The sequence below is a fragment of the Panulirus ornatus genome, chromosome 35 (assembly GCF_036320965.1).
Source record: "Panulirus ornatus isolate Po-2019 chromosome 35, ASM3632096v1, whole genome shotgun sequence".
Lineage (NCBI taxonomy): Eukaryota > Metazoa > Arthropoda > Malacostraca > Decapoda > Palinuridae > Panulirus > Panulirus ornatus.
Window position 1 is genome coordinate 13,722,492 of NC_092258.1, and position 24,587 is coordinate 13,747,078.

Consider the following 24,587-nt stretch of genomic DNA (forward strand, 5'->3'; position numbering starts at 1 on the left):
CATTTGCATTATTTCCCTACAAAAATCGTCCAAATGCCTCTCTCTTCTCTTTCACTAATAATCTTACTTCTTCATCCCACCACTCACTACCCTTTCTAATCTGCCCACCTCCCACGCTTCTCATGCCACAAGCATCTTTTGCGCAAGCCATGACTGCTTTCCTAAATACATCCCATTCCTCCACTACTCCCCTTACGTCCTTTGCTCTCACCTTTTTCCATTCTGTATTCAGTCTCTCCTGGTACTTCCTCACACAAGTCTCCTTCCCAAGCTCAGTTACTATAACCCCAACATTGTCTCTTCTTTCCTCCAAACCTCTACAAATCTTCACCTTCACCTCCACAAAAATGGTGAAATTTCTTATTTTTCAGTTGACACAACCAAATTTATTCATATGAATGAAGGTTATATATTATCTCAGTAATATTTGACATCTTTACATTTATTAGAATATTTACATAAATATTTACACAAAAGGATTTTTTTGTACTGGAAAAAATATTATACAACTTATATATTATATAAGCTAAGGTATAAAGAACAATTCTGAAATAGGGATTTACAAAGCAATATTAAAAGAGATGGTACTTAAAAAGTAAGAAAAGAACAACTATATGAGTGTTCTGTAGACCAGCTGACTGTAGGAAAAGTTTTGCCAGCTCATATGAGATCAATATCTTTGCATGGTAAGAGAAAAAATCAATATACTGAGCATTACAACAAAACATTGTCTTAAATATCACTACCTCATTCAACATCAAATTTTGTTGAAGCATACACAATTGAAAAATGAGCTCTTGAACACTGATAAATATTTACAGAAGAAATATACACATAGATATGAATATCTTTTTTCATGGAGTACACTTAGTGCACTACACATAATACAGGCCAAATGCTCTGAGAGCTTTGCGAGTATATACAGCATTGCACTTTAATTGATGCAGTCCTAAACTGAAGCTCTGTATTTCTAAACAGTTTTCTCAAAGCTTCAGAACTGTCTTTATCAAGCAGTCTTTAATATTCCCCATGTTCAGTGATTTTCCAAATCACAGTAATTATTGCATTCACATTATACTGTCATGGAACTATAGATGCTACTGTGACCCAAAAGTACAAAAACTGACGAGGGTCACAACGAGATCATATTTCAAGAAATCACACAAGCAAAATTTATGAAGCTTATACCATTCGTATACACACTGCTGACAAATACTATACACAACTACAGGTAAAGACTGCAACTTTTATGTATGGCTGTGAAGCAGTGTTTGGGTAAGACTGTCCATAAGTGGTATAAGTACTTCACTATGTATGTTTTCTGAGATTCATTTGCACGAATATGGGACATTCTTGAGAACCAAACACATAATATTGTTTATAAAGAGCATGATGTGAAAATTAAAATTTCAACTTTCATATGTCACAAACAAGAATTTCTTATTTTCAAGTGTTAAAACCATTTTCAGACAAGCATATTCATAACCGAGTCAAAAAGACGTTTCGATAAATATGAATCACTTTCAAAATAATGAACAATAGTGTGTCTAGTAGAAATGAAGCAAGATGTTCATTTAAAAATCCAATTTATCAATACACAAATCTTTTGTGAAGCTTGGTGTCCATTCCACCATTCTATGCCATCAATGCATTATTGTTAAAACAATGCTATCCACTCTATATATGTTTCTTGATTTCTGTTTGACACTTTTTTTTTCCTTCCCTACCTGTTTATACATATTTGTTAATCACTCTTGATGTCCTTTACTTCTCTCCCATAGTTCTTATCCTTACAAGCTGATTATTCACCAACGCTAGGCCTCTGAAACATCCCCATCTGGCTGTCAGACTGTTGTCTCGGTACTGTCCTTACTGCAAGATAAGACAAGTTATTTCTCAAATATTTTTCTTTAAAGCTTTTTATTTCACTATGCAAGATTCACTTTTTGTATATCAACATAAGAAATTATAACCACTATATACAACTCATGCTGTTTTAATAAAAGTAGTAACTCTTAATAATAATGAGGACTGGTTATTTTGAAAGACCATGAATAACTTCTACAAGAAAATCCTATAATTCATATAGTTAATTGAGGGTATTAAGAAGTAACCAGACTGAAAATATGAAAATTAGGTATCAAGGTATTCAAGCAAAGAGATCCTTAAGCACAGGAAAGTCTGAAAATCAAGAAGTACATCGAGTTTTGTTAATACTGGAGGAAGTAATCTAATATAGACTACATATCTAATTACATGCTGAATATGGTAATCTTTCAATTATTTACTTTATCTGAAAGCTTTCTCATGTAAACATATACAAAACTACATTCAAGGCCAATGTGTCCATATTGTATGTATAATTTTAGATGAGATAAGCTTCGATAATGGCATCAATTTCCTTACCAAATTTACCTTAATCTTCCCTATGGATTGCACAGAAAACAAGACAAATTGTAGTTACAAAGAAAACTAAAAAATGGCACATTAGATTAATAGTCATTACTTTCCCGTATAAAAGAATACAAACTATTAATAGACAAATAGCTGTGAAAGTAAAATGTGGATCCAGAGAAAGTTATCTCCACTGTCCACTACCATAGGGTTTTTTATGTACAATTTTGAGCTCAAGTGACTGTAAATTTTTAATATTTTAGATAATTTCTTCTTTGTATATCTTTTAAGATATGTAGTATTTAGTGTGGTTCACCTTTGGCCTTTTAGACTATATTAGAATCACAAATCATCTATTTGAACCAGTATTCTTACTCAGAGTCAGAGATGCCTAAGGTAAGGGCGGAGATCTTGTGGGTGGAGACAAGGGCAGCCGGAAGGGTGGGGGGAGGCGAAGGCGGTGGGGGATCAGAGGGGGAGATGTTGAGGTTGTTTACTTCCATCATGTTGTCCCCCCCACCTGCACTGCTTACCACAGGTGCTGGCAGAGCCTCAGGACTTGGGTCTGTTGATGGATGCAGGTGGTAAGCACAATGGTGGCAGCATGGTTTTACTTTATTGATCCATGTTCATGTATCTTGCTTCCTGCTGTACAGCAATGCATTTATACATATAACTAGATATGCTTATTTATGCTCAAGTTAATGCTTTTTGTATCTTCCTTATCATGATCATGAACAGCAATGATCATGGTTTTCTCTTCCCTGATACACCAAATTCATTATCCCTTATTAAGGATGGTTTCAGTGCAGAGGCAAACTACTGGTATTTTTCCAGTCATTAGCAGTAGGAAGAAAACAACCAGTGGGAAATATGGGTAACAAATATGTAGAAAAACACTGTCAATAGGAGGATAACAAATAGAGAGAAATATAGATAAATATAATGGGCAGAAAACAAGATTTGGATCAAGAGAATATCATCAGGCAACAAAAACTTTTACGGTTCTGTATGTCAAGACCATTGCAAAGCTTAGAAAAAAGATGAAACTCTTTCATAAATCAGTTCTGGATGTATATTCACTCTTTGTTTCAATAGAAATATTTTTAGTTATTACCTTCTGCCAGGTTGTGAAGGAACCGCTTTTGGCTTTGAGGTGTATAAGTGACCTGCTGATGATGATTTGGAGGTGAGTATCTCTTCTTTTCTGTACTGTCCACACTTGCTCTGCTTGCTCTAGACTCTGTTCGGACAACAATATTCTCAGGTGATATCCGTTTAATGTCATGGGAATAAGGATTTTCATGTAAATGTGAATTATCCTGCGAGTGCAGTTGAGAAATATCTGGTGAATATCTTCTGGTATCTGGTGAATAACGCTTGGAGTCTAGTGTAGAGAACTTCTTCATGTCCACAGAGTAGCGGTGCTTAGTACTTGGTGAGTAAGTCCCAAATTGGTTCTCAGCAGGAGAATATCTGCTGTGGGCCTGTAAATGAGTGAAAAATAAAGAAAATATGGATAAAATATATATAGTAAACCCTCAAGGTAATGTACCCCAATATAACAGGTTTTGGATTTAACAGACCTGACAAATAATAATACAGTACAATAATTAATGATGATTTAGAAAATTATTCACCTCCTTCTAAAACATCTTTATAATTATCCCTAAAGTTTAATGATACTCTCTCACCCTAACTCTCATTTACCCTCTTTTTCAACCACAGCACCTTTCTCTTGATCTGCTGCTTTCTTTTATATAGGCACATGAAGGAGATACTTTTGGATGTTAATGTGCTGAGAGGGGCAACTGGAGGGATTCTGATAATTATCTTTCAGAGGCAAAGGTGAAGATTTGTAAAGGTTTTCAGAAAAGAAGAGAGAATGTTGGGGTGAAGAGAGTGGTGAGAGTAAGTGAGCTTGGAAAGGGGACGTGTGGGGAAGTGCCATAAGAGATTGAGTTCAGAATGGAAAAAGATGAGAGCAAATGATATAAGGGGAGTAGGGGAGGAATGGGATGTATTTAGGGAAGCAGTGATGGTTTGTACAAAAGATGCTTGTGGCATGAGAAATTTGGGAGGTGGGCAGATTAGAAAGGGTAGTGAGTGGTGGGATGAACAAGTAAGATTGTTAGTGAAAGAGAAGAAGGAGGCATTTACATGATTTTTGCAGGGAAGTAGTGCAAATGACTGGGAGATATGTAAAAGAAAGAAGCATGAAGTCAAGAGAAAGATGCAAAAGGTGAAAAAGAGGGCAAATGAGAGTTGGGGTGAGAGAGTATCATTAAATTTTAGGGAGAATAAAAAGATGTTTTGGAAGGAGGTGAATAAACTGCGTATGACAAGAGAACAAATAGGAATATCGGTGAAGGGGGCTACTGGGAAGGTAATAACAAGTAGTGGTGATGTGAGAAGGAGATATAGTGAGTATTTTGAAGGTTTGTTGAATGTGTTTGATGATAGAGTGGCAGATATAGGGGGTTTTGGTCGAGGTGGTGTGTGAAGTGAGAGACGTCAGAGAGAATGGTTTGGTGAACAGAGAAAAGGTAGTGAAAGCACTGTGGAAGATGAAAGCTGGCAGGGTGGTGGGCTTGGATGGTATTGCAGTGGAATTTATTAAAAAAGGGAGTGACTGTGTTGTTGATTGGTGAGGATATTCACTGTATGTATGGTTCATGGTAAAGTGCGTGAGGATTGGCAGAATGCATGCATAGTGCCATTGTACAAAGGCAAAGGGGGTAAAGGGTAGGTAAAAGTTTGTTGAATATTCCTGGGAAATTATAGGGGAGGGTATTGACTGAGAGGGTAAAGGCATGTACAGAACATAAGACTGGGGAAGAGCAGTGTGGTTTCAGAAGGGGTTGAGGATGTGTGGATCAGGTGTTTGCTTTGAAGAATGTATGTGAGAAATACTTAGAAAAAAAGATGGATTTTTATGTTGCATTTATGGATTTGGAGAAGGGATATGATAAGAGTTGATAGAGATGCTCTGTGGAAGGTTTTAAGAGTATATGGTGTGGGAGGTAAGTTGCTAGAAGCGGTGAAAAGTTTTTATCGAGGATGTCAGGCATATTTACGAGTTGAAAGAGAGGAAAGTGATTGGTTCCCAGTGAATGTCGGTTTGCAGCAGGGGTGCATGATGTCTCCATGGTTGTTTACTTTGTTTATGGAAGGGGTTGTCAGGGAGATGAATGCAAGAGTTTTGGAGAGAGGGGCAAGTATGCAGTATGTTGTGGATGAGAGGGCTTGGAAGGTGAGTCAGTTGCTGTTTGCTAATGATACAGCGCTGGTGGCTGATTTGGGTGAGAAACTGCAGAAGTTGGTGACTTGAGTTTGGTAAATGTGTAAAAGCTGAGAGTAGATATGAATAAGAGTAAGGTTATTAAGTTCAGTAGGGTTGAGGGACAAGTCAATTGGAAGGTAAATTTGAATGGAGAAAAACTGGAGGAACTGAAGTGTTTTAGATATCTGAGTGGATTTAGCAGCAGATGGAACCATAGAAGCGGAAGTGAGTCACAGGGTGGGGGAGGAGGCTAAGGTTCTGAGAGCATTGGAAAATGTGTGGAAGGCGAGAACATTATCTCGGAGAGCAAAAATGGGTATGTTGAAGGAATAGTTGTTCTAACAATGTTATATGGTTGTGAGGCATTGGCTATAGATAGGGTTGTGTGGAGGAGGGTGGATGTTTTAGAAATGAGATGCTTGAGGACAGCATGTGGTTTGATCGAGTAAGTAATGAAAGGGTAAGAGAGATGTGCGGTAATAAAAAGAGTGTTGTTGAAAGAGCAGAAGAGGGTGTTTTGAGATGGTTTGTTCAAATGGAGAGAATGAGTGAGGAAAGATTGATAAAAAGGATATATGTGTCAGAGGTAGAGGGAACGAGGAGAAGTGGGAGACCAAATTGGAGGTGAAAGGATGGAGTGAAAAAAATTTTGAGCGATTGGGGCCTGAACATACAGGAGGGTGAAATGCATGCAAGGAATAGAGTGAATTGGAATGATGTGGTATACCGGGGTTGATGTGCTATCAATGGATTGAACCTGGGCAAGTGAAGCATCTGGGGTAAACCATGGAAAGTTTTGTGGGGCCTGGATGCAGAAAGGGAGCTGTGGTTTCGGTGCATTATACATGACAGCTAGAGACTGAGTGTGAATAGGAGAGATGACCAGAGTGTGTTACTGGATTGTGTTAATTGAAATGTGAAAGACAGACTTTTGGATGTTAACGTGCTGAGAGGGGCAACTGGAGGGATGTCTGACCATTATCTTGTGTAGGCGAAGATGAAGATTTGTAGAGGTTTTCAGAAAAGAAGAGAGAATGTTGGGGTGAAGAGAGTGGTGATAGTAAGTGAGCTTGGAAAGGGGGCTTGTGTGAGGAAGTACCAGGAGAGATTGAGTGCAGAATGGAAAAAGGTGAGAGCAAATAACGTAAGGGGAGTGGGAGAGGAATGGGATGTATCTAAGGAAGCAGTGATGACTTACACAAAAGATGCCTATGGCATGAAAATGGTGGGAGGTGGGCAGATTAGAAAGGATAGTGAGTGGTGGGATGAAGAAGTAAGATTGTTAGTGAAAAAGAAGAGAGAGGCATTTGGATGAGTTTTGCAGGAAAATAGTGCAAATGAGCGGGAGATATATATAAAAGAAAGAGGCAGGAGGTCAAAATAAAGGTGGAAGAGGTGAAAAAGAGGGCAAATGAGAGTTGGGGTGAGAGAGTATCGTTAAATTTTAGGGAGAATAAAAAGATATTTTGGAAGGAGTTAAACAAAGTGTGTAAGACAAGAGAACAAATGGGAACATCAGTGAAAGGGGTTAATGGAGAAGGAATAACAAGTAGTGGTGAAGTGAGAAGGAGATGGAGTGAGTATTTTGATGGTTTGTTGAATGTGTTTGATGATAGAGTGGCAGATATAAGTTGTTTTGGTTGAGGTGGTGTGTGAAGGGAGAATGGTTTAGTAAACAGGCAAGAGGCAGTGAAAGCTTTGCAGATGCAAGGCATTGGGTTTGGATGGTATTGCAGTGGAATATATAAAAAAAGGAGGTGACTGTGTTGTTGACTGGTTATTGAGAATATTCAATGTATGTATGGTTCATGGTGAAGTGCCTGAGGAATGGTGGAATGCATGCATAGTGCCATTGTACAAAGGCAAAGGGGATGAAAGTGAGTGTTCAAATTAGAGGTATAAGTTTGTTTATTATCGCTGGGAAATTATATGGGAGAGTATTGATTAAGAGGGTAAAGGCATGTACAGAACTTCAGACGGGAAAAGCAGCGTGGTTTGAGAAGTGGTAGAGGATGTGTGGTGTGGATCAGGTGTTTGCTTTGAAGAATGTATGAGAGAAATACTTAGGAAACAGATGGATGAGTATTTAGCATTTATGGATCTAGAGAAGGCATGTGATAGAGTTGATAGAGATGGTTTTTGGAAGGTATTAAGAGTATATGGTGTGTGAGATAAGCTGCTAGAAGCAGTGAAAAGCTTTTATCAAGGATGTAAGGCATTTGCACGAGTAGGAAGAGAGGAGAGTGATTGGTTCCCAGTGAATGTTGGTTTGTAGCAGGGGTGCGTGATGTCTCCATGATTGTTTTCTTTGTTTATGGATGGGGTTGTTAGGGAGGTGAACGCAAGAGTTTTGGAGAAAGGGGGAAGTATACAGTCTGTTGTGGATGAGAGGGCTTAGGAAGTGAGTCAGTCGTTGTTCACTGAATATACAGCGCTGGTGGCTGATTTGGGTGAGAAAATGCAGGAGCTGGTGACTGAGTTTGGTAAAATGTGTGAAAGAAGAAAGCTGAAAGTAAATGTGAATAAGAGCAAGGGTTGATTGACAAGTTAATTGGGAGGTAAGTTTCAGTGAAGAAAAACTGGAGTAAGTTAAGTGTTTTAGATATCTGGGAGTAGATTTAGCAGCAGATGGAATCATGGAAGTAGAAGTGAGTCACAGGGTGGGGGAGGGGGTGAAGGTTCTAAGAGCACTGAAGAATGTGTGGAAGGCGAGAACGTTATCTTGGAAAGCAAAAGTGGATATGTTTGAAGGAATAGAGGTTCCAACAATCTTATATGCTTTCAAGGAATGGGCTATAGATAAGGTTTTGCAAAGGAGGGTGGATGTGTTGGAAATGAAATGTTTGAGGACAATATGTGGTGTATGGTGGTTTGATCGAGTAAGTAATGAAAGGTTAAGAGAGATGTGTGGTATTGAAAGAGTGTGGTTGAGAGAGCAGAAGAGGGTGTAATGAAATGGTTTGGTCACATGGAGAGAATGAGTAAGGAAAGATTGACAAAGAGGATATACGTATCAGAGGAGGAGGGAATGAGGAGAAGTGGGAGATCAAATTGGAGGTGGAAGGACTGAGTGAAAAAGATTCTGAGTGGTCGGGGTCGGAACATACAGGAGGGTGAAAGGCATGCAAGGAATAGAGTGAATTGGAATGATGTGATATACTGGGTTCGACGTGCTGTCAATGGATTGAACCAGGGCATGTGAAGCATCTGGGGCAAACTATGGAAAGTTTTGTGGGGCCTGGATGTGGAAAGGGAGCTGTGGTTTTGGTGTATAACACATGACAGCTAGAGACTGAGTGTGGCCTTTGTTGTCTTTTCTTAGCACTACCTTCCACGCACACAGGGGGGAGGGTATGCAATTTCATGTGTGGCGGGGTGGCGACGAGAATGGATGAAGGCAGCAAGTATGAATATGTCCGTGTGAATATATGTATATGTCTGTGTATGTATATGTAAGTATACATTGAAATATATAGGTATGTATATGTGCATATGTGAGCCATTCTTTCGTCCATTTCTTTGCACTACTTCACTAAGGCGGGAGACAGCGACAAGGTATAATAAATGAAAAAATATACTTATTTTATATTTATATATATTTTATTCATTATACTTTGTCGCTGTCTCCCATGGTAGCGAGGTAGCACAAGGAAACAGACGAAAAAATGGCTCAACCCACATACATACACATGTATCTACATACACGTCCACACACACATATACATACCTATACATCTCAACGTATACATATATATATACACACACACAGACATATACAAATATACACATGTACATAATTCATACTGTCTCCCCTTATTTATTCCCGTCACTACCCTGCCACACATGAAATGACAATGCCCTCCTCCTCGCATGTGTGTGAGGTAGCGCTACGAAAAGACACAAAGGCCACATTCGTTAACACTCAGTCTCTAGCTGTCATGTATAATGCACTGAAACCACAGCTCCCTTTCCACTTCCAGGCCCCACAAAACTTTCCATGGTTTACCCCAGACATTTCACATGCCCTGGTTCAATCCACTGACAGAAGGTCGACCCCGGTATCCCACATCGTTCCAATTCACTCTATTCCTTGCACACTTTTCATCTTGCTGCATGTTCATGCCCCGATCACTCAAAATCTTTTTCACTCCATCTTTCCACCTCCAATTTGGTCTCCCACTTCTCCTCATTCCCTTCACCTCTGACACATATATCCTCTTGGTCAATCTTTCCTCACTCATTCTCTCCATGTGAACAAACCATTTCAAAACAACCTCTTCTGCTCTCTCAAGCATGCTCTTTTTATTACCTCACATCTCTCTTACCCTTTCATTACTTACTTCTTCAAACCACCTCACACCACATATTGTCCTTAAACATCTCATTTCCAGCACATCCACCTTCCTGTGCACAACTCTATCTATAGCCCACGCCTTGCAACCATATATCATTGTTGGAACCACTATTCCTTCGAACATACCCATTTTTGCTTTCCAAGATAACATTCTCGACTTCCACACATTTTTCAACGCTCACAGAACTTTTGCCCCCTCCCCCACCCTATGATTCACTTCTGCTTTCATGGTTCCATCCCCTGCCAAATCCACTCCCAGATATCTAAAACACTTCACTTCCTCCAGTTTTTCTCCATTCAAACTTACCTCCCAACTGACTTGTTCCTCAACCCTACTGTACCTAATAACATTTACTCTCAGCTTTCTTCTTTCACACACTTTACCAAATTCAGTCACCAGCTTCTGCAGTTTCTCACCCGAATCAGCCACCATCGCTGTCTCATCAACGAACAACAGCTGACTCACTTCCCAAGCTCTCTCATCCATTCATTTATTTATATATTATACTTAATCACCATCTCTCGTGTCAGGGAGGAGACGGTGTGTGTGGGGATTTATGTATATACATGTGTATGTGGGTGGGTTGGGCCATTCTTTCATCTGTTTCATTGCACTACCTCGCTAACACGGGAAACAGTGACTAAGTATAATAATAATAGAAATATTATATTTTATTTTTTATTTTGCTTTGTCGCTGTCTCCCGCGTTTGCGAGGTAGCGCAAGGAAACAGACGAAAGAAATGGCCCAACCCACCCCCATACACATGTATATACACACACGTCCACACACGCAAATATACATACCTATACATCTCAATGTACACATATATATACACAAACAGACACATACATATATACCCATGCACACAATTCACACTGTCTGTCTTTATTCATTCCCATCGCCACCTCGCCACACATGGAATACCATCCCCCTCCCCCCTCATGTGTGCGAGGTAGTGCTACGAAAAGACAACAAAGGCCCCATTCGTTCACACTCAGTCTCCCGCATTAGTGAGGTAGCACAAGGAAACAAACGAAAGAATGGCCCAACCCACTCACATACACATGTATATATATACACGTCCACACATGCATATATACATACCTATACACTTCAATATATATATATATATATATATATATATATATATATATATATATATATATATATATATATATATATATATTTCCCTGGGGATAGGGGAGAAAGAATACTTCCCACGTATTCCCTGCGTGTCGTAGAAGGCGACTAAAAGGGAAGGGAGCGGGGGGCTGGAAATCCTCCCCTCTCGTTTTTTTTTTTTTTTTTTTAATTTTCCAAAAGAAGGAATAGAGAAGAGGTCCAGGTGAGGATATTCCCTCAAAGGCCCAGTCCTCTGTTCTTAACACTACCTCGCTATTGCGGGAAATAGCGAATAGTATGAAAAAAAAAAAAAAAAAATATATATATATATATATATATATATATATATATATATATATATATAAGAATACTTCCCACGTATTCCCTGCGTGTTGTAAAAGGCGACTAAAAGGGGAGGGAGCGGGGGGCTGGAAATCCTCCCCTCTCGTTTTTTTTTTTTTTTTTTTAATTTTCCAAAAGAAGGAACAGAGAATTGGGCCAGGTGAGGGTATTCCCTCAAAGGCCCAGTCCTCTGTTCTTAACGCTACCTCGCTAATGCGGGAAATGGCGAACAGTTTGAAAGAAAAAGAAAGATATATATATATATATATATATATATATATATATATATATATATTGATACAGTGGTTAAATTGATGAGAACTGCTATTGACGTTTGTGTAAATAAATTATAAATTTCCTTTTTTCCATAGCCAGAGGTTGAACCATTATGTGACATTCATTTTTTTCATTCATTTCAAGCTAGAAGTTTCAGTTTTCTAAATTGTTTCTTACATTTTTCATAGGTATATATATGTATGTGTGTGTGTGTGTATATGTGCGTATGTATGTGTATGTGTGTGTATGTGTATATGTATATATATATGTATATTATCCCTGGGGATAGGGGTGAAAGAATACTTCCCACGTATTCCTCGCGTGTCGTAGAAAGCGACTAGAGGGGACGGGAGCGGGGGGCCAGAAATCCTCCCTTCCTTGTATTAACTTTCTAAAATGGGAAACAGAAGAAGGAGTCACGCGGGGAGTGCTCATCCTCCTCGAAGGCTCAGAGTGGGGTGCCTAAATGTGTGTGGATGTAACCAAGATGTGAAAAAAGGAGAGATAGGTAGTATGTTTGAGGAAAGGAACCTGGATGTTTTGGCTCTGAGTGAAACGAAGCTCAAGGGTAAAGGGGAAGAGTGGTTTGGGAATGTCTGGGGAGTAAAGTCAGGGGTTAGTGAGAGGACAAGAGCAAGGGAAGGAGTAGCAATACTCCTGAAACAGGAGTTGTGGGAGTATGTGATAGAGTGTAAGAAAGTAAATTCTCGATTAATATGGGTAAAACTGAAAGTTGATGGAGAGAGGTGGGTGATTATTGGTGCATATGCACCTGGGCATGAGAAGAAAGATCAAGAGAGGCAAGTGTTTTGGGAGCAGCTGAATAAGTGTGTTAGTGGTTTTGATGCACGAGACCGGGTTATAGTGATGGGTGATTTGAATGCAAAGGTGAGTAATGTGGCAGTTGAGGGAATAATTGGTATACATGGGGTGTTCAGTGTTGTAAATGGAAATGGTGAAGAGCTTGTAGATTTATGTGCTGAAAAAGGACTGATGATTGGGAATACCTGGTTTAAAAAGCGAGATATACATAAGTATACTTATGTAAGTAGGAGAGATGGCCAGAGAGCGTTATTGGATTACGTGTTAATTGACAGGCGTGCGAAAGAGAGACTTTTGGATGTTAATGTGCTGAGAGGTGCAACTGGAGGGATGTCTGATCATTATCTTGTGGAGGCTAAGGTGAAGATTTGTATGGGTTTTCAGAAAAGAAGGGTGAATGTTGGGGTGAAGAGGGTGGTAAGAGTAAGTGAGCTTGAGAAGGAGACCTGTGTGAGGAAGTACCAGGAGAGACTGAGTACAGAATGGAAAAGGGTGAGAACAATGGAAGTAAGGGGAGTGGGGGAGGAATGGGATGTATTTAGGGAATCAGTGATGGATTGCACAAAAGATGCTTGTGGCATGAGAAGAGTGGGAGGTGGGTTGATTAGAAAGGGTAGTGAGTGGTGGGATGAAGAAGTAAGAGTATTAGTGAAAGAGAAGAGAGAGGCATTTGGACGATTTTTGCAGGGAAAAAATGCAATTGAGTGGGAGATGTATAAAAGAAAGAGACAGGAGGTCAAGAGAAAGGTGCAAGAGGTGAAAAAAAGGGCAAATGAGAGTTGGGGTGAGAGAGTATCATTAAATTTTAGGGAGAATAAAAAAGATGTTCTGGAAGGAGGTAAATAAAGTGCGTAAGACAAGGGAGCAAATGGGAACTTCAGTGAAGGGCTTAAATGGGGAGGTGGTAACAAGTAGTGGTGATGTGAGAAGGAGATGGAGTAAGTATTTTGAAGGTTTGTTGAATGTGTTTGATGATAGAGTGGCAGATATAGGGTGTTTTGGTCGAGGTGGTGTGCAAAGTGAGAGGGTTAGGGAAAATGATTTGGTAAACAGAGAAGAGGTAGTGAAAGCTTTGCGGAAGATGAAAGCCGGCAAGGCAGCAGGTTTGGATGGTATTGCAGTGGAATTTATTAAAAAAGGGGGTGACTGTATTGTTGACTGGTTGGTAAGGTTATTTAATGTATGTATGACTCATGGTGAGGTGCCTGAGGATTGGCGGAATGCGTGCATAGTGCCATTGTACAAAGGCAAAGGGGATAAGAGTGAGTGCTCAAATTACAGAGGTATAAGTTTGTTGAGTATTCCTGGTAAATTATATGGGAGGGTATTGATTGAGAGGGTGAAGGCATGTACAGAGCATCAGATTGGGGAAGAGCAGTGTGGTTTCAGAAGTGGTAGAGGATGTGTGGATCAGGTGTTTGCTTTCAAGAATGTATGTGAGAAATACTTAGAAAAGCAAATGGATTTGTATGTAGCATTTATGGATCTGGAGAAGGCATATGATAGAGTTGATAGAGATGCTCTGTGGAAGGTATTAAGAATATATGGTGTGGGAGGAAAGTTGTTAGAAGCAGTGAAAAGTTTTTATCGAGGATGTAAGGCATGTGTACGTGTAGGAAGAGAGGAAAGTGATTGGTTCTCAGTGAATGTAGGTTTGCGGCAGGGGTGTGTGATGTCTCCATGGTTGTTTAATTTGTTTATGGATGGGGTTGTTAGGGAGGTAAATGCAAGAGTTTTGGAAAGAGGGGCAAGTATGAAGTCTGTTGGGGATGAGAGAGCTTGGGAAGTGAGTCAGTTGTTGTTCGCTGATGATACAGCGCTGGTGGCTGATTCATGTGAGAAACTGCAGAAGCTGGTGACTGAGTTTGGTAAAGTGTGTGGAAGAAGAAAGTTAAGAGTAAATGTGAGTAAGAGCAAGGTTATTAGGTACAGTAGGGTTGAGGGTCAAGTCAATTGGGAGGTGAGTTTGAATGGAGAAAAACTGGAGGAAGTGAAGTGTTTTAGATATCTGGGAGTGGATCTGGCAGCGGATGGAACCATGGAAGCGGAAGTGGATCATAGGGTGGGGGAGGGGGCGAAAATTCTGGGGGCCTTGAAGAATGTGTGGAAGTCGAGAACATTATCTCGGAAAGCAAAAATGGGTATGTTTGAAGGAATAGTGGTTCCAACAATGTTGTATGGTTGCGAGGCGTGGGCTATGGATAGAGTTGTACGCAGGAGGATGGATGTGCTGGAAATGAGATGTTTGAGGACAATGTGTGGTGTGAGGTGGTTTGATCGAGTGAGTAACGTAAGGGTAAGAGAGATGTGTGGAAATAAAAAGAGCGTGGTTGAGAGAGCAGAAGAGGGTGTTTTGAAGTGGTTTGGGCACATGGAGAGGATGAGTGAGGAGAGATTGACCAAGAGGATATATGTGTCGGAGGTGGAGGCAACAAGGAGAAGAGGGAGACCAAAGTGGAGGTGGAAAGATGGAGTGAAAAAGATTTTGTGTGATCGGGGCCTGAACATGCAGGAGGGTGAAAGGAGGGCAAGGAATAGAGTGATTTGGAGCGATGTGGTATACCGGGGTTGACGTGCTGTCAGTGGATTGAATCAAGGCATGTGAAGCGTCTGGGGTAAGCTATGGAAAGCTGTGTAGGTATGTATATTTGCGTGTGTGGACGTATGTATATACATGTGTATTGGGGGGGTTGGGCCATTTCTTTCGTCTGTTTCCTTGCGCTACCTCGCAAGCGCGGGAGACAGCGACAAAGTATAAAAAAAAAAAAAAAATATATATATATATATATCCCTGGGGATAGGGGAGAAAGAATACTTCCCACGTATTCCGTGCATGTCGTAGAAGGCGACTTAAAGGGAAGGGAGCGGGGGGGCTGGAAATCCTCCCCTCTCAATTTCTTTTTTTATTTTTTTTAATTTTCCAAAAGAAGGAACAGAGAAGGGGGCCAGGTGAGGATATTCCCTAAAAGGCCCAGTCCTCTGTTCTTAATGCTACCTCGCTAATGCAGGAAATGGCGAATGGTATGAAAGAAAGAATATATATATATATATATATATATATATATATATATATATATATATATATATATATATATATATATATATATATATATTTTATTTTTATTTTGCTTTGTCGCTGTCTCCCCCGTTCGCGGGGTAGCGCAAGGAAACAGACGAAAGAAATGGCCCAACCCACACCCATACACATGTATACACATACGTCCACACACGCAAATATACATACCCATACATCTCAATGTACACATATATATATACACACAGACATATACATATATGCACATGCACACAATTCACACTGTCTACCTTTATCCATTCCCATCGCCACCTCGCCATACATGGAATAGCATCCCCCTCCCCCCTCATGTGTGCGAGGCAGCGCTAGGGAAAGACCACAAAGGCCCCATTCGTTCACACTCGGTCTCTAGCTGTCATGCAATAATGCCCGAAAACACAGCTCCCTTTCCACATCCAGGCCCCACTCAACTTTCCATGGTTTACCCCAGACGCTTCACATGCCCTTCTTCAATCCATTGACAGCACGTCGACCCCGGTATACCACATCGTTCCAATGCACTCTATTCCTTATACGCCTTTCACCCTCCTGGGGATAGGGGAGAAAGAATACTTCCCACACATTCCTCACGTGTCATAGAAGGTGACTAAAGGGGACGGGAGCGGGGGGCCAGAAACCCTCCCCTCTTTGTATTTTAACTTTCTAAAAGGGGAAACAGAAGAAGAAGTCACGCGGGGAGTGCTCATCCTCTTCGAAGGTTCAGATTGGGATGTCTAAATGTGTGGATGTAACCAAGATGAGAAAAAAGGAGAGTTAGGTAGTATGTTTCAGGAAAGGAACCTGAGTGAAACGAAGCTCAAGGGTAATGGAGAAGAGTGGTTTGGGAATGCCTTGGGAGTAAAGTCAGGGGTTAGTGAGAGGACAAGAGCAAGGGAAGGAGTAGCACTACTCCTGAAACAGGAGTTGTGGGAGTATGTGATAGAGTGTAAGAAAGTGAATTCTAGATTGATATGGGTAAAACTGAAAGCTGATGGAGAGAGATGGGGGATTATTGGTGCATATGCACCTGGGTATGAGAAGAAAGATCATGAGAAGCAAGCGTTTTGGGAGCAGCTGAATGAGTGTGTTAGTGGTTTTGATGCACAAGACCAAGTTATAGTGATGGGTGATTTAAATGCAAAGGTGAGTAATGTGGCAGTTGAGGGAATAATTGGTATACATGGTGTGTTCAGTGTTGTAAATGGAAATGGTGAAGAGCTTGTAGATTTATGTGCTGAAAAAGGACTGATCATTGGGAATAACTGGTTTAAAAAGTGAAATATACATAAGTATACGTATGTAAATAGGAGAGATGGCCAGAGAGCGTTATTGATACATAAGTACACGTATGTAAGTAGGAGATGTGGCCAGAGAGCGATATTGGATTATGTGTTAATTGATAGGCGCGCGAAAGAGAGACGTTCGGATGTTAATGTGCTGAGAGGTGCAACTGGAGGGATGTCTGATCATTATCATGTGGAGGTGAAGGTGAGGATTTGTAGGGGTTTTCAGAAAAGAAGAGAGAATGTTGGGGTGAAGAGAGTGGTGAGAGTAAGTGAGCTTGGGAAGGAGACTTGTGTGAGGAAGTACCAGGAGAGACTGAGTACAGAATGGAAAAAGGTGAGAACAAAGGAGGTAAGGGGAGTGGGGGAGGAATGGGATGTATTTAGGGAAGCAGTGATGGCTTGCACAAAAGATGCTTGTGGCATGAGAAGCGTGGGAGGTGGGTTGATTAGAAAGGGTAGTGAGTGGTGGGATGAAGAGGTAAGATTATTAGTGAAAGAGAAGAGGAGGCATTTGGATGATTTTTGCAGTGAAATAATGCAAATGAGTGGGAGATGTACAAAAGAAAGAGGCAGGAGATCAAGAGAAAGGTGCAAGAGGTGAAAAAGAGAGCAAATGAGAGTTGGGGTGAGAGAGTATCATTAAATTTTAGGGAGAATAAAAACATGTTTTGGAAGGAGGTAAATAAAGTGCGTAAGACAAGGGAGCAAATGGGAACTTCAGTGAAGGGGGCTAGTGGGGAGGTGGAAAGTAGTGGTGATGTGAGAAGGAGATGGAGTGAGTATTTTGAAGGATTGTTGAATGTGTTTGATGATAGAGTGGCAGATATAGGCTGTTTTGGTCGAGGTGGTGTGCAAAGTGAGAGGGTTAGGGAAAATGATTTGGTAAACAGAGAAGAGGTAGTAAAAGCTTTGCGGGAGATGAAAGCCGGAAAGGCAGCAGGTTTGGATGGTATTGCAGTGAAATTTATTAAAAAAGGGGGTGACTGTATTGTTGACTGGTTGGTAAGGTTATTTAATGTATGTATGATTCATGGTGAGGTGCCTGAGGATTGGCGGAATGCTTGCATAGTGCCATTGTACAAAGGCAAAGGGGACAAAGGTGAGTGCTCAAATTACAGAGGTATAAGTTTGTTGAGTATTCCTGGTAAATTATATGGGAGGGTATTGATTGAGAGAGTGAAGGCATGTACAGAGCATCAGATTAGGGAAGAGCAGTGTGGTTTCAGAAGTGGTAGAGGATGTGTGGATCAGGTGTTTGCTTTGAAGAATGTATGTGAGAAATACTTAGAAAAGCAAATGGATTTGTATGTAGCATTTATGGATCTGGAGAAGGCATATGATAGAGTTGATAGAGATGCTCTGTGGAAGGTATTAAGAATATATAGTGTGGGAGGCAAGTTGTTAGAAGCAGTGAAAAGTTTTTATCGAGGATGTAAGGCATGTGTACATGTAGGAAGAGAGGAAAGTGATTGGTTCTTAGTGAATGTAAGTTTGTGGCAGGGGTGTGTGATGTCTCCATGGTTGTTGAATTTGTTTATGGATGGGGTTGTTAGAGAGGTGAATGCAAGAGTTTTGGAAAGAGGGGCAAGTATGCAGTCTGTTGTGGATGAGAGAGCTTGGGAAGTGAGTCAGTTGTTGTTCGCTGATGATAGCACTGGTGGCTGATTCATGTGAGAAACTGCAGAAGCTGGCGACTGAGTTTGGTAAAGTGTGTGAAAGAAGAAAGTTAAGAGTAAATGTGAATAAGAGCAAGGTTATTAGGTACAGTAGGGTTCAGGGTCAAGTCAATTGGGAGGTAGGTTTGAATGGAGAAAATCTGGAGGAAGAAAAGTGTTTTAGATATCTGGGAGTGGATCTGGCAGAGGATGGAACCATGGAAGTGGAAGTAAATCATAGGGTGGGGGAGGGGGTGAAAATTCTGGGAGCCTTGAAGAATGTTTGGAAGTCAAGAACATTATCTCGGAGAGCAAATATGGGTATGTTTGAAGGAATAGTGGTTCCAAAATGTTGTATGGCTGCGAGGCGTGGGCTATGGATAGAGTTGTGTGTAGGAGGGTGGATGTGCTGGAAATGAGATGTTTGAGGACAATATGTGGTGTGAGGTGGTTTGATCGAGTAAGTAATGTAAGGGTAAGAGAGATGTGTGGAAATAAGAAGAGTGTGGTTGAGAGAGCAGAAGAGGGTGTTTTGAAATGGTTTGGTCACATGGAGAGAATGAGTGAGGAAAGATTGACTAAGAGGATATATGTGTCAGAGGTGGAGGGAACGAGGAGAAGTGGGAGACCAAATTGGAGGTGGAAAGATGGAGTGAAAAAGATTTTGAGTGATCAGGGCCTGAACATGCAGGAGGGTGAAAGGCGTGCAAGGAATAGAGTGAATTGGAACAGTGTGGTATACCAGGGCCGACGTGCTGTCAATGGATTGAATCAGGGCATGTGAAGCGTCTGGGGTAAACCATGGAAAGTTCTGTGGGGCCTGGATGTGGAAAGGGAGCTGTGGTTTCGGTGTATTATTACATGACAGCTAGAGACTGAGTGTGAATGAATGGGACCTTTGTTGTCTTTTCCTAGCACTACCTCGCACACATGAGGGGGGAGGGGGTTGTTATTCCATGTGTGGCGAGGTGGCGATGGGAATAAATAAAGGCAGAAAGTATGAAATATGTACATGTGTATATATGTATATGTCTGTGTGTGTGTATATATATGTGTACATTGAGATGTATAGGTATGTATATTTGTGGGTGTGGACGTGTATGTATATACATGTGTATGTGGGTGGGTTGGCCCATTCTTTTGTCTGTTTCCTTGCGCTACCTCGCTAACGCGGGATACAGCGTCAAAGCAAAATAAATAAAATAAATAAATAAATAAATAAATATATATATATATATATATATATATATATATATATATATATATATATATATATATATATATATATATATATATATTTCTGGCGGGGGGCCAGAAATCCTCCCCTCCTTGTATTTTTTAACTTTCTAAAATGGGAAACAGAAGAAGGAGTCACGCGGGGAGTGCTCATCCTCCTCGAAGGCTCAGACTGGGGTGTCTAAATGTGTGTGGATGAAACCAAGATGCGAAAAAAGGAGAGATAGGTAGTATGTTTGAGGAAAGGAACCTGGATGTTTTGGCTCTGAGTGAAACGAAGCTCAAGGGTAAAGGGGAAGAGTGGTTTGGGAATGTCTTGGGAGTAAAGTCAGGGGTTAGTGAGAGGACAAGAGCAAGGGAAGGAGTAGCAGTACTCCTGAAACAGGAGTTGTGGGAGTATGTGATAGAATGTAAGAAAGTAAATTCTCGATTAATATGGGTAAAACTGAAAGGTGATGGAGAGAGATGGGTGATTATTATGCATATGCACCTGGGCATGAGAAGAAAGATCATGAGAGGCAAGTGTCTTGGGAGCAGCTGAATGAGTGTGTTAGTGGTTTTGATGCACGAGACCGGGTTATAGTGATGGGTGATTTGAATGCAAAGGTGAGTAATGTGGCAGTTGAGGGAATAATTGGTATACATGGGGTGTTCAGTGTTGTAAATGGAAATGGTGAAGAGCTTGTAGATTTATGCGCTGAAAAAGGACTGGTGATTGGGAATACCTGGTTTAAAAAGCGAGATATACATAAGTATACGTATGTAAATAGGAGAGATGGCCAGAGAACGTTATTGGATTACGTGTTAATTGACAGGCACGCGAAAGAGAGACTTTTGGATGTTAATGTGCTGAGAGGTGCAACTGGAGGGATGTCTGATCATTATCTTGTGGAGGCTAAGGTGAAGATTTGTATGGGTTTTCAGAAAAGAAGAGTGAATGTTGGGGTGAAGAGGGTGGTGAGAGTAAGTGAGCTTGGGAAGGAGACTTGTGTGAGGAAGTACCAGGAGAGACTGAGTACAGAATGGAAAAAGGTGAGAACAATGGAAGTAAGGGGAGTGGGGAAGGAATGGGATGTAATTTAGGGAATCAGTGATGGATTGCGCAAAAGATGCTTGTGGCATGAGAAGAGTGGGCGGTGGGTTGATGAGAAAGGGTAGTGAGTGGTGGGATGAAGAAGTAAGATTATTAGTGAAAGAGAAGAGAGAGGCATTTGGACGATTTTTGCAGGGAAAAAATGCAATTGAGTGGGAGATGTATAAAAGAAAGAGACAGGATGTCAAGAGAAAGGTGCAAGAGGTGAAAAAGAGGGCAAATGAGAGTTGGGGTGAGAGAGTATCGTTAAATTTTAGGGAGAATAAAAAGATGTTCTGGAAGGAGGTAAATAAAGTGCGTAAGACAAGGGAGCAAATGGGAACTTCAGTGAAGGGCACAACTGGGGAGGTGATAACAAGTAGTGGTGATGTGAGAAGGAGATGGAGTGAGTATTTTGAAGGTTTGTTGAATGTGTTTGATGATAGAGTGTCAGATATAGGGTGTTTTCGTCGAGGTGGTGTGCAAAGTGAGAGGGTTAGGAAAATGATTTGGTAAACAGAGAAGAGGTAGTAAAAGCTTTGCGGAAGATGAAAGCCAGCAAGTCAGCAGGTTTGGATGGTATTGCAGTGGAATTTATTAAAAAAGGGGGTGACTGTATTATTGACCGGTCGGTAAGGTTATTTAATGTATGTATGACTCATGGTGAGGTGCCTGAGGATTGGCGGAATGCGTGCATAGTGCCATTGTACAAAGGCAAAGGGGATAAGAGTGAGTGCTCAAATTACAGAGGTATAAGTTTGTTAAGTATTCCTGGTAAATTATATGGGATTGTATTGATTGAGAGGGTGAAGGCATGTACAGAGCATCAGATTGGGGAAGAGCAGTGTGGTTTCAGAAGTGGTAGAGGATGTGTGGATCAAGTGTTTGCTTTGAAAAATGTATGTGAGAAATATTTAGAAAAGCAATTGGATTTCTATGTAGCATTTATGGATCTGGAGAAGGCATATGATAGAGTTGATAGAGATGCTCTGTGGAAGGTATTAAGAATATATGGTGTGGGAGGCAAGTTGTTAGAAGCAGTGAAAAGTTTTTAATTGAGGATGTAAGGCATGTGTACGTGTAGGAAGAGAGGAAAGTGATTGGTTCTCAGTGAATGTAGGTTTGCGGCAGGGTTGTGTGATGTCTCCATGGTTGTTTAATTTGTTTATGGATGGGGTTGTTAGGGAGGTAAATGCAAGAGTTTTGGAAAGAGGGGCAAGTATGAAGTCTGTTGGGGATGAGAGGGCTTGGGAAGTGAGTCAGTTGTTCACTGATGAAACAGCGCTGGTGGCTGATTCATGTGAGAAACTGCAGAAGCTGGTGACTGAGTTTGGTAAAGTGTGTGAAAGAAGAAAGTTAAGAGTAAATGTGAATAAGAGCAAGGTTATTAGGTACAGTAGGGTTGAGGGTCAAGTCAATTGGGAGGTAAGTTTGAATGGAGAAAAACTGGAGGAAGTAAAGTGTTTTAGATATCTGGGAGTGGATCTGGCAGCGGATGGAACCATGGAAGTGGAAGTGGATCATAGGGTGGGGAAGGGGATGAAAATTCTGGGAGCCTTGAAGAATGTGTGGAAGTTGAGAACATCATCTCGGAAAGCAAAAATGGGTATGTTTAAAGGAATAGTGGTTCCAACAATGTTGTATGGTTGCGAGGTGTGGGCTATGGATAGAATTGTGTGCAGGAGGATGGATGTGCTGGAAATGAGATGTTTGAGGACAATGTGTGGTGTGAGGTGGTTTGATCGAGTGAGTAACGTAAGGGTAAGAGAGATGTGTTGAAATAAAAAGAGCGTGGTTGAGAGAGCAGAAGAGGGTGTTTTGAAATGGTTTGGGCACATGGAGAGAATGAGTGAGGAAAGATTGACCAAGAGGATATATGTGTCAGAGGTGGAGGGAACGAGAAGTGGGAGACCAAATTGGAGGTGGAAATTTTTTGTGTGATTGGGGCCTGAACATGCAGGAGGGTGAAAGGAGGGCAAGGAATAGAGTGAACTGGATCGATGTGGTATACTGGGGTTGACGTGCTGTCAGTGGATTGAATCAGGGCATGTGAAGCGTCTGGGGTAAACCATGGAAAGCTGTGTAGGTTTGTATATTTGCGTGTGTGGACGTATGTATATACATGTGTATGGGGGTGGGTTGGGCCATTTCTTTCGTCTGTTTCCTTGCTCTACCTCGCAAATGCGGGAGGCAGCGACAAAGCCAAAAAAAAAAAAAAAAAAGAAAGAAATATATATATTTTCCCTGGGGATAGGGGAGAAAGAATACTTCCCACGTATTCCCTGCGTGTCGTAGAAGGCGACTAAAAGGGGAGGGAGCGGGGGGCTGGAAATCCTCCCCTCTCATTTTTTTTTACTTTTCCAAAAGAAGGAACAGAGAATTGGGCCAAGTGAGGGTATTCCCTCAAAGGCCCAGTCCTCTGTTCTTAACGCTACCTAGCTAATCCGGGAAAGGGCGAATAGTTTGAAAGAAAGAATATATATATATATATATATATATATATATATATATATATATATATATATATATATATATATTTTTTTTTTTTTTTTTTTTTTTTATACTTTGTCGCTGTCTCCCGCGTTTGCGAGGTAGCGCAAGGAAACAGACGAAAGAAATGGCCCCCCCCCCCCATACACATGTACATACACACGTCCACACACGCAAATATACATACCTACACAGCTTTCCATGGTTTACCCCAGACGCTTCACATGCCTTGATTCAATCCACTGACAGCACGTCAAACCCTGTATACCACATCGCTCCAATTCACTCTATTCCTTGCCCTCCTTTCACCCTCCTGCATGTTCAGGCCCCGATCACACAAAATCTTTTTCACTCCATCTTTCCACCTCCAATTTGGTCTCCCTCTTCTCCTCGTTCCCTCCACCTCCGACACATATATCCTCTTGGTCAATCTTTCCTCACTCATTCTCTCCATGTGCCCAAACCATTTCAAAACACCCTCTTCTGCTCTCTCAACCACGCTCTTTTTATTTCCACACATCTCTCTTACCCTTACGTTACTTACTCGATCAAACCACCTCACACCACACATTGTCCTCAAACATCTCATTTCCAGCACATCCATCCTCCTGCGCACAACTCTATCCATAGCCCACGCCTCGCAACCATACAACATTGTTGGAACCACTATTCCTTCAAACATACCCATTTTTGCTTTCCGAGATAATGTTCTCGACTTCCACACATTTTTCAAGGCTCCCAAAATTTTCGCCCCCTCCCCCACCCTATGATCCACTTCCGCTTCCATGGTTCCATCCGCTGACAGATCCACTCCCAGATATCTAAAACACTTCACTTCCTCCAGTTTTTCTCCATTCAAACTCACCTCCCAATTGACTTGACCCTCAACCCTACTGTACCTAATAACCTTGCTCTTATTCACATTTACTCTTAACTTTCTTCTTCCACACACTTTACCAAACTCAGTCACCAGCTTCTGCAGTTTCTCACATGAATCAGCCACCAGCGCTGTATCATCAGCGAACAACAACTGACTCACTTCCCAAGCTCTCTCATCCCCAACAGACTTCATACTTGCCCCTCTTTCCAGGACTCTTGCATTTACCTCCCTAACAACCCCATCCATAAACAAATTAAACAACCATGGAGACATCACACACCCCTGCCGCAAACCTACATT

General features: G+C 41.1%; 1 protein-coding gene across 3 annotated transcripts in view; it reads right to left on the minus strand.

Moving 5' to 3' along the window:
• Nucleotides 1-421: 421 nt before the first annotated feature.
• stan (Protocadherin-like wing polarity protein stan) overlaps nucleotides 422-24,587 on the minus strand; it is an 829,362-nt gene continuing 805,196 nt past the window's right edge. For 2 of the 3 annotated variants that reach the window (XM_071683110.1, XM_071683109.1), the window contains exons 31-33: nucleotides 3,512-3,881; nucleotides 2,770-2,959; nucleotides 422-1,872 (exon numbers count right to left, since the gene is read on the minus strand). In XM_071683110.1, coding sequence (XP_071539211.1) covers nucleotides 1,845-1,872; nucleotides 2,770-2,959; nucleotides 3,512-3,881 — 588 coding nt within the window. In that variant the 3' untranslated portion in view covers nucleotides 422-1,844. The remainder of the gene's footprint in view (nucleotides 1,873-2,769; nucleotides 2,960-3,511; nucleotides 3,882-24,587) is intronic. The other variant, XM_071683111.1, reaches the window with a different exon arrangement.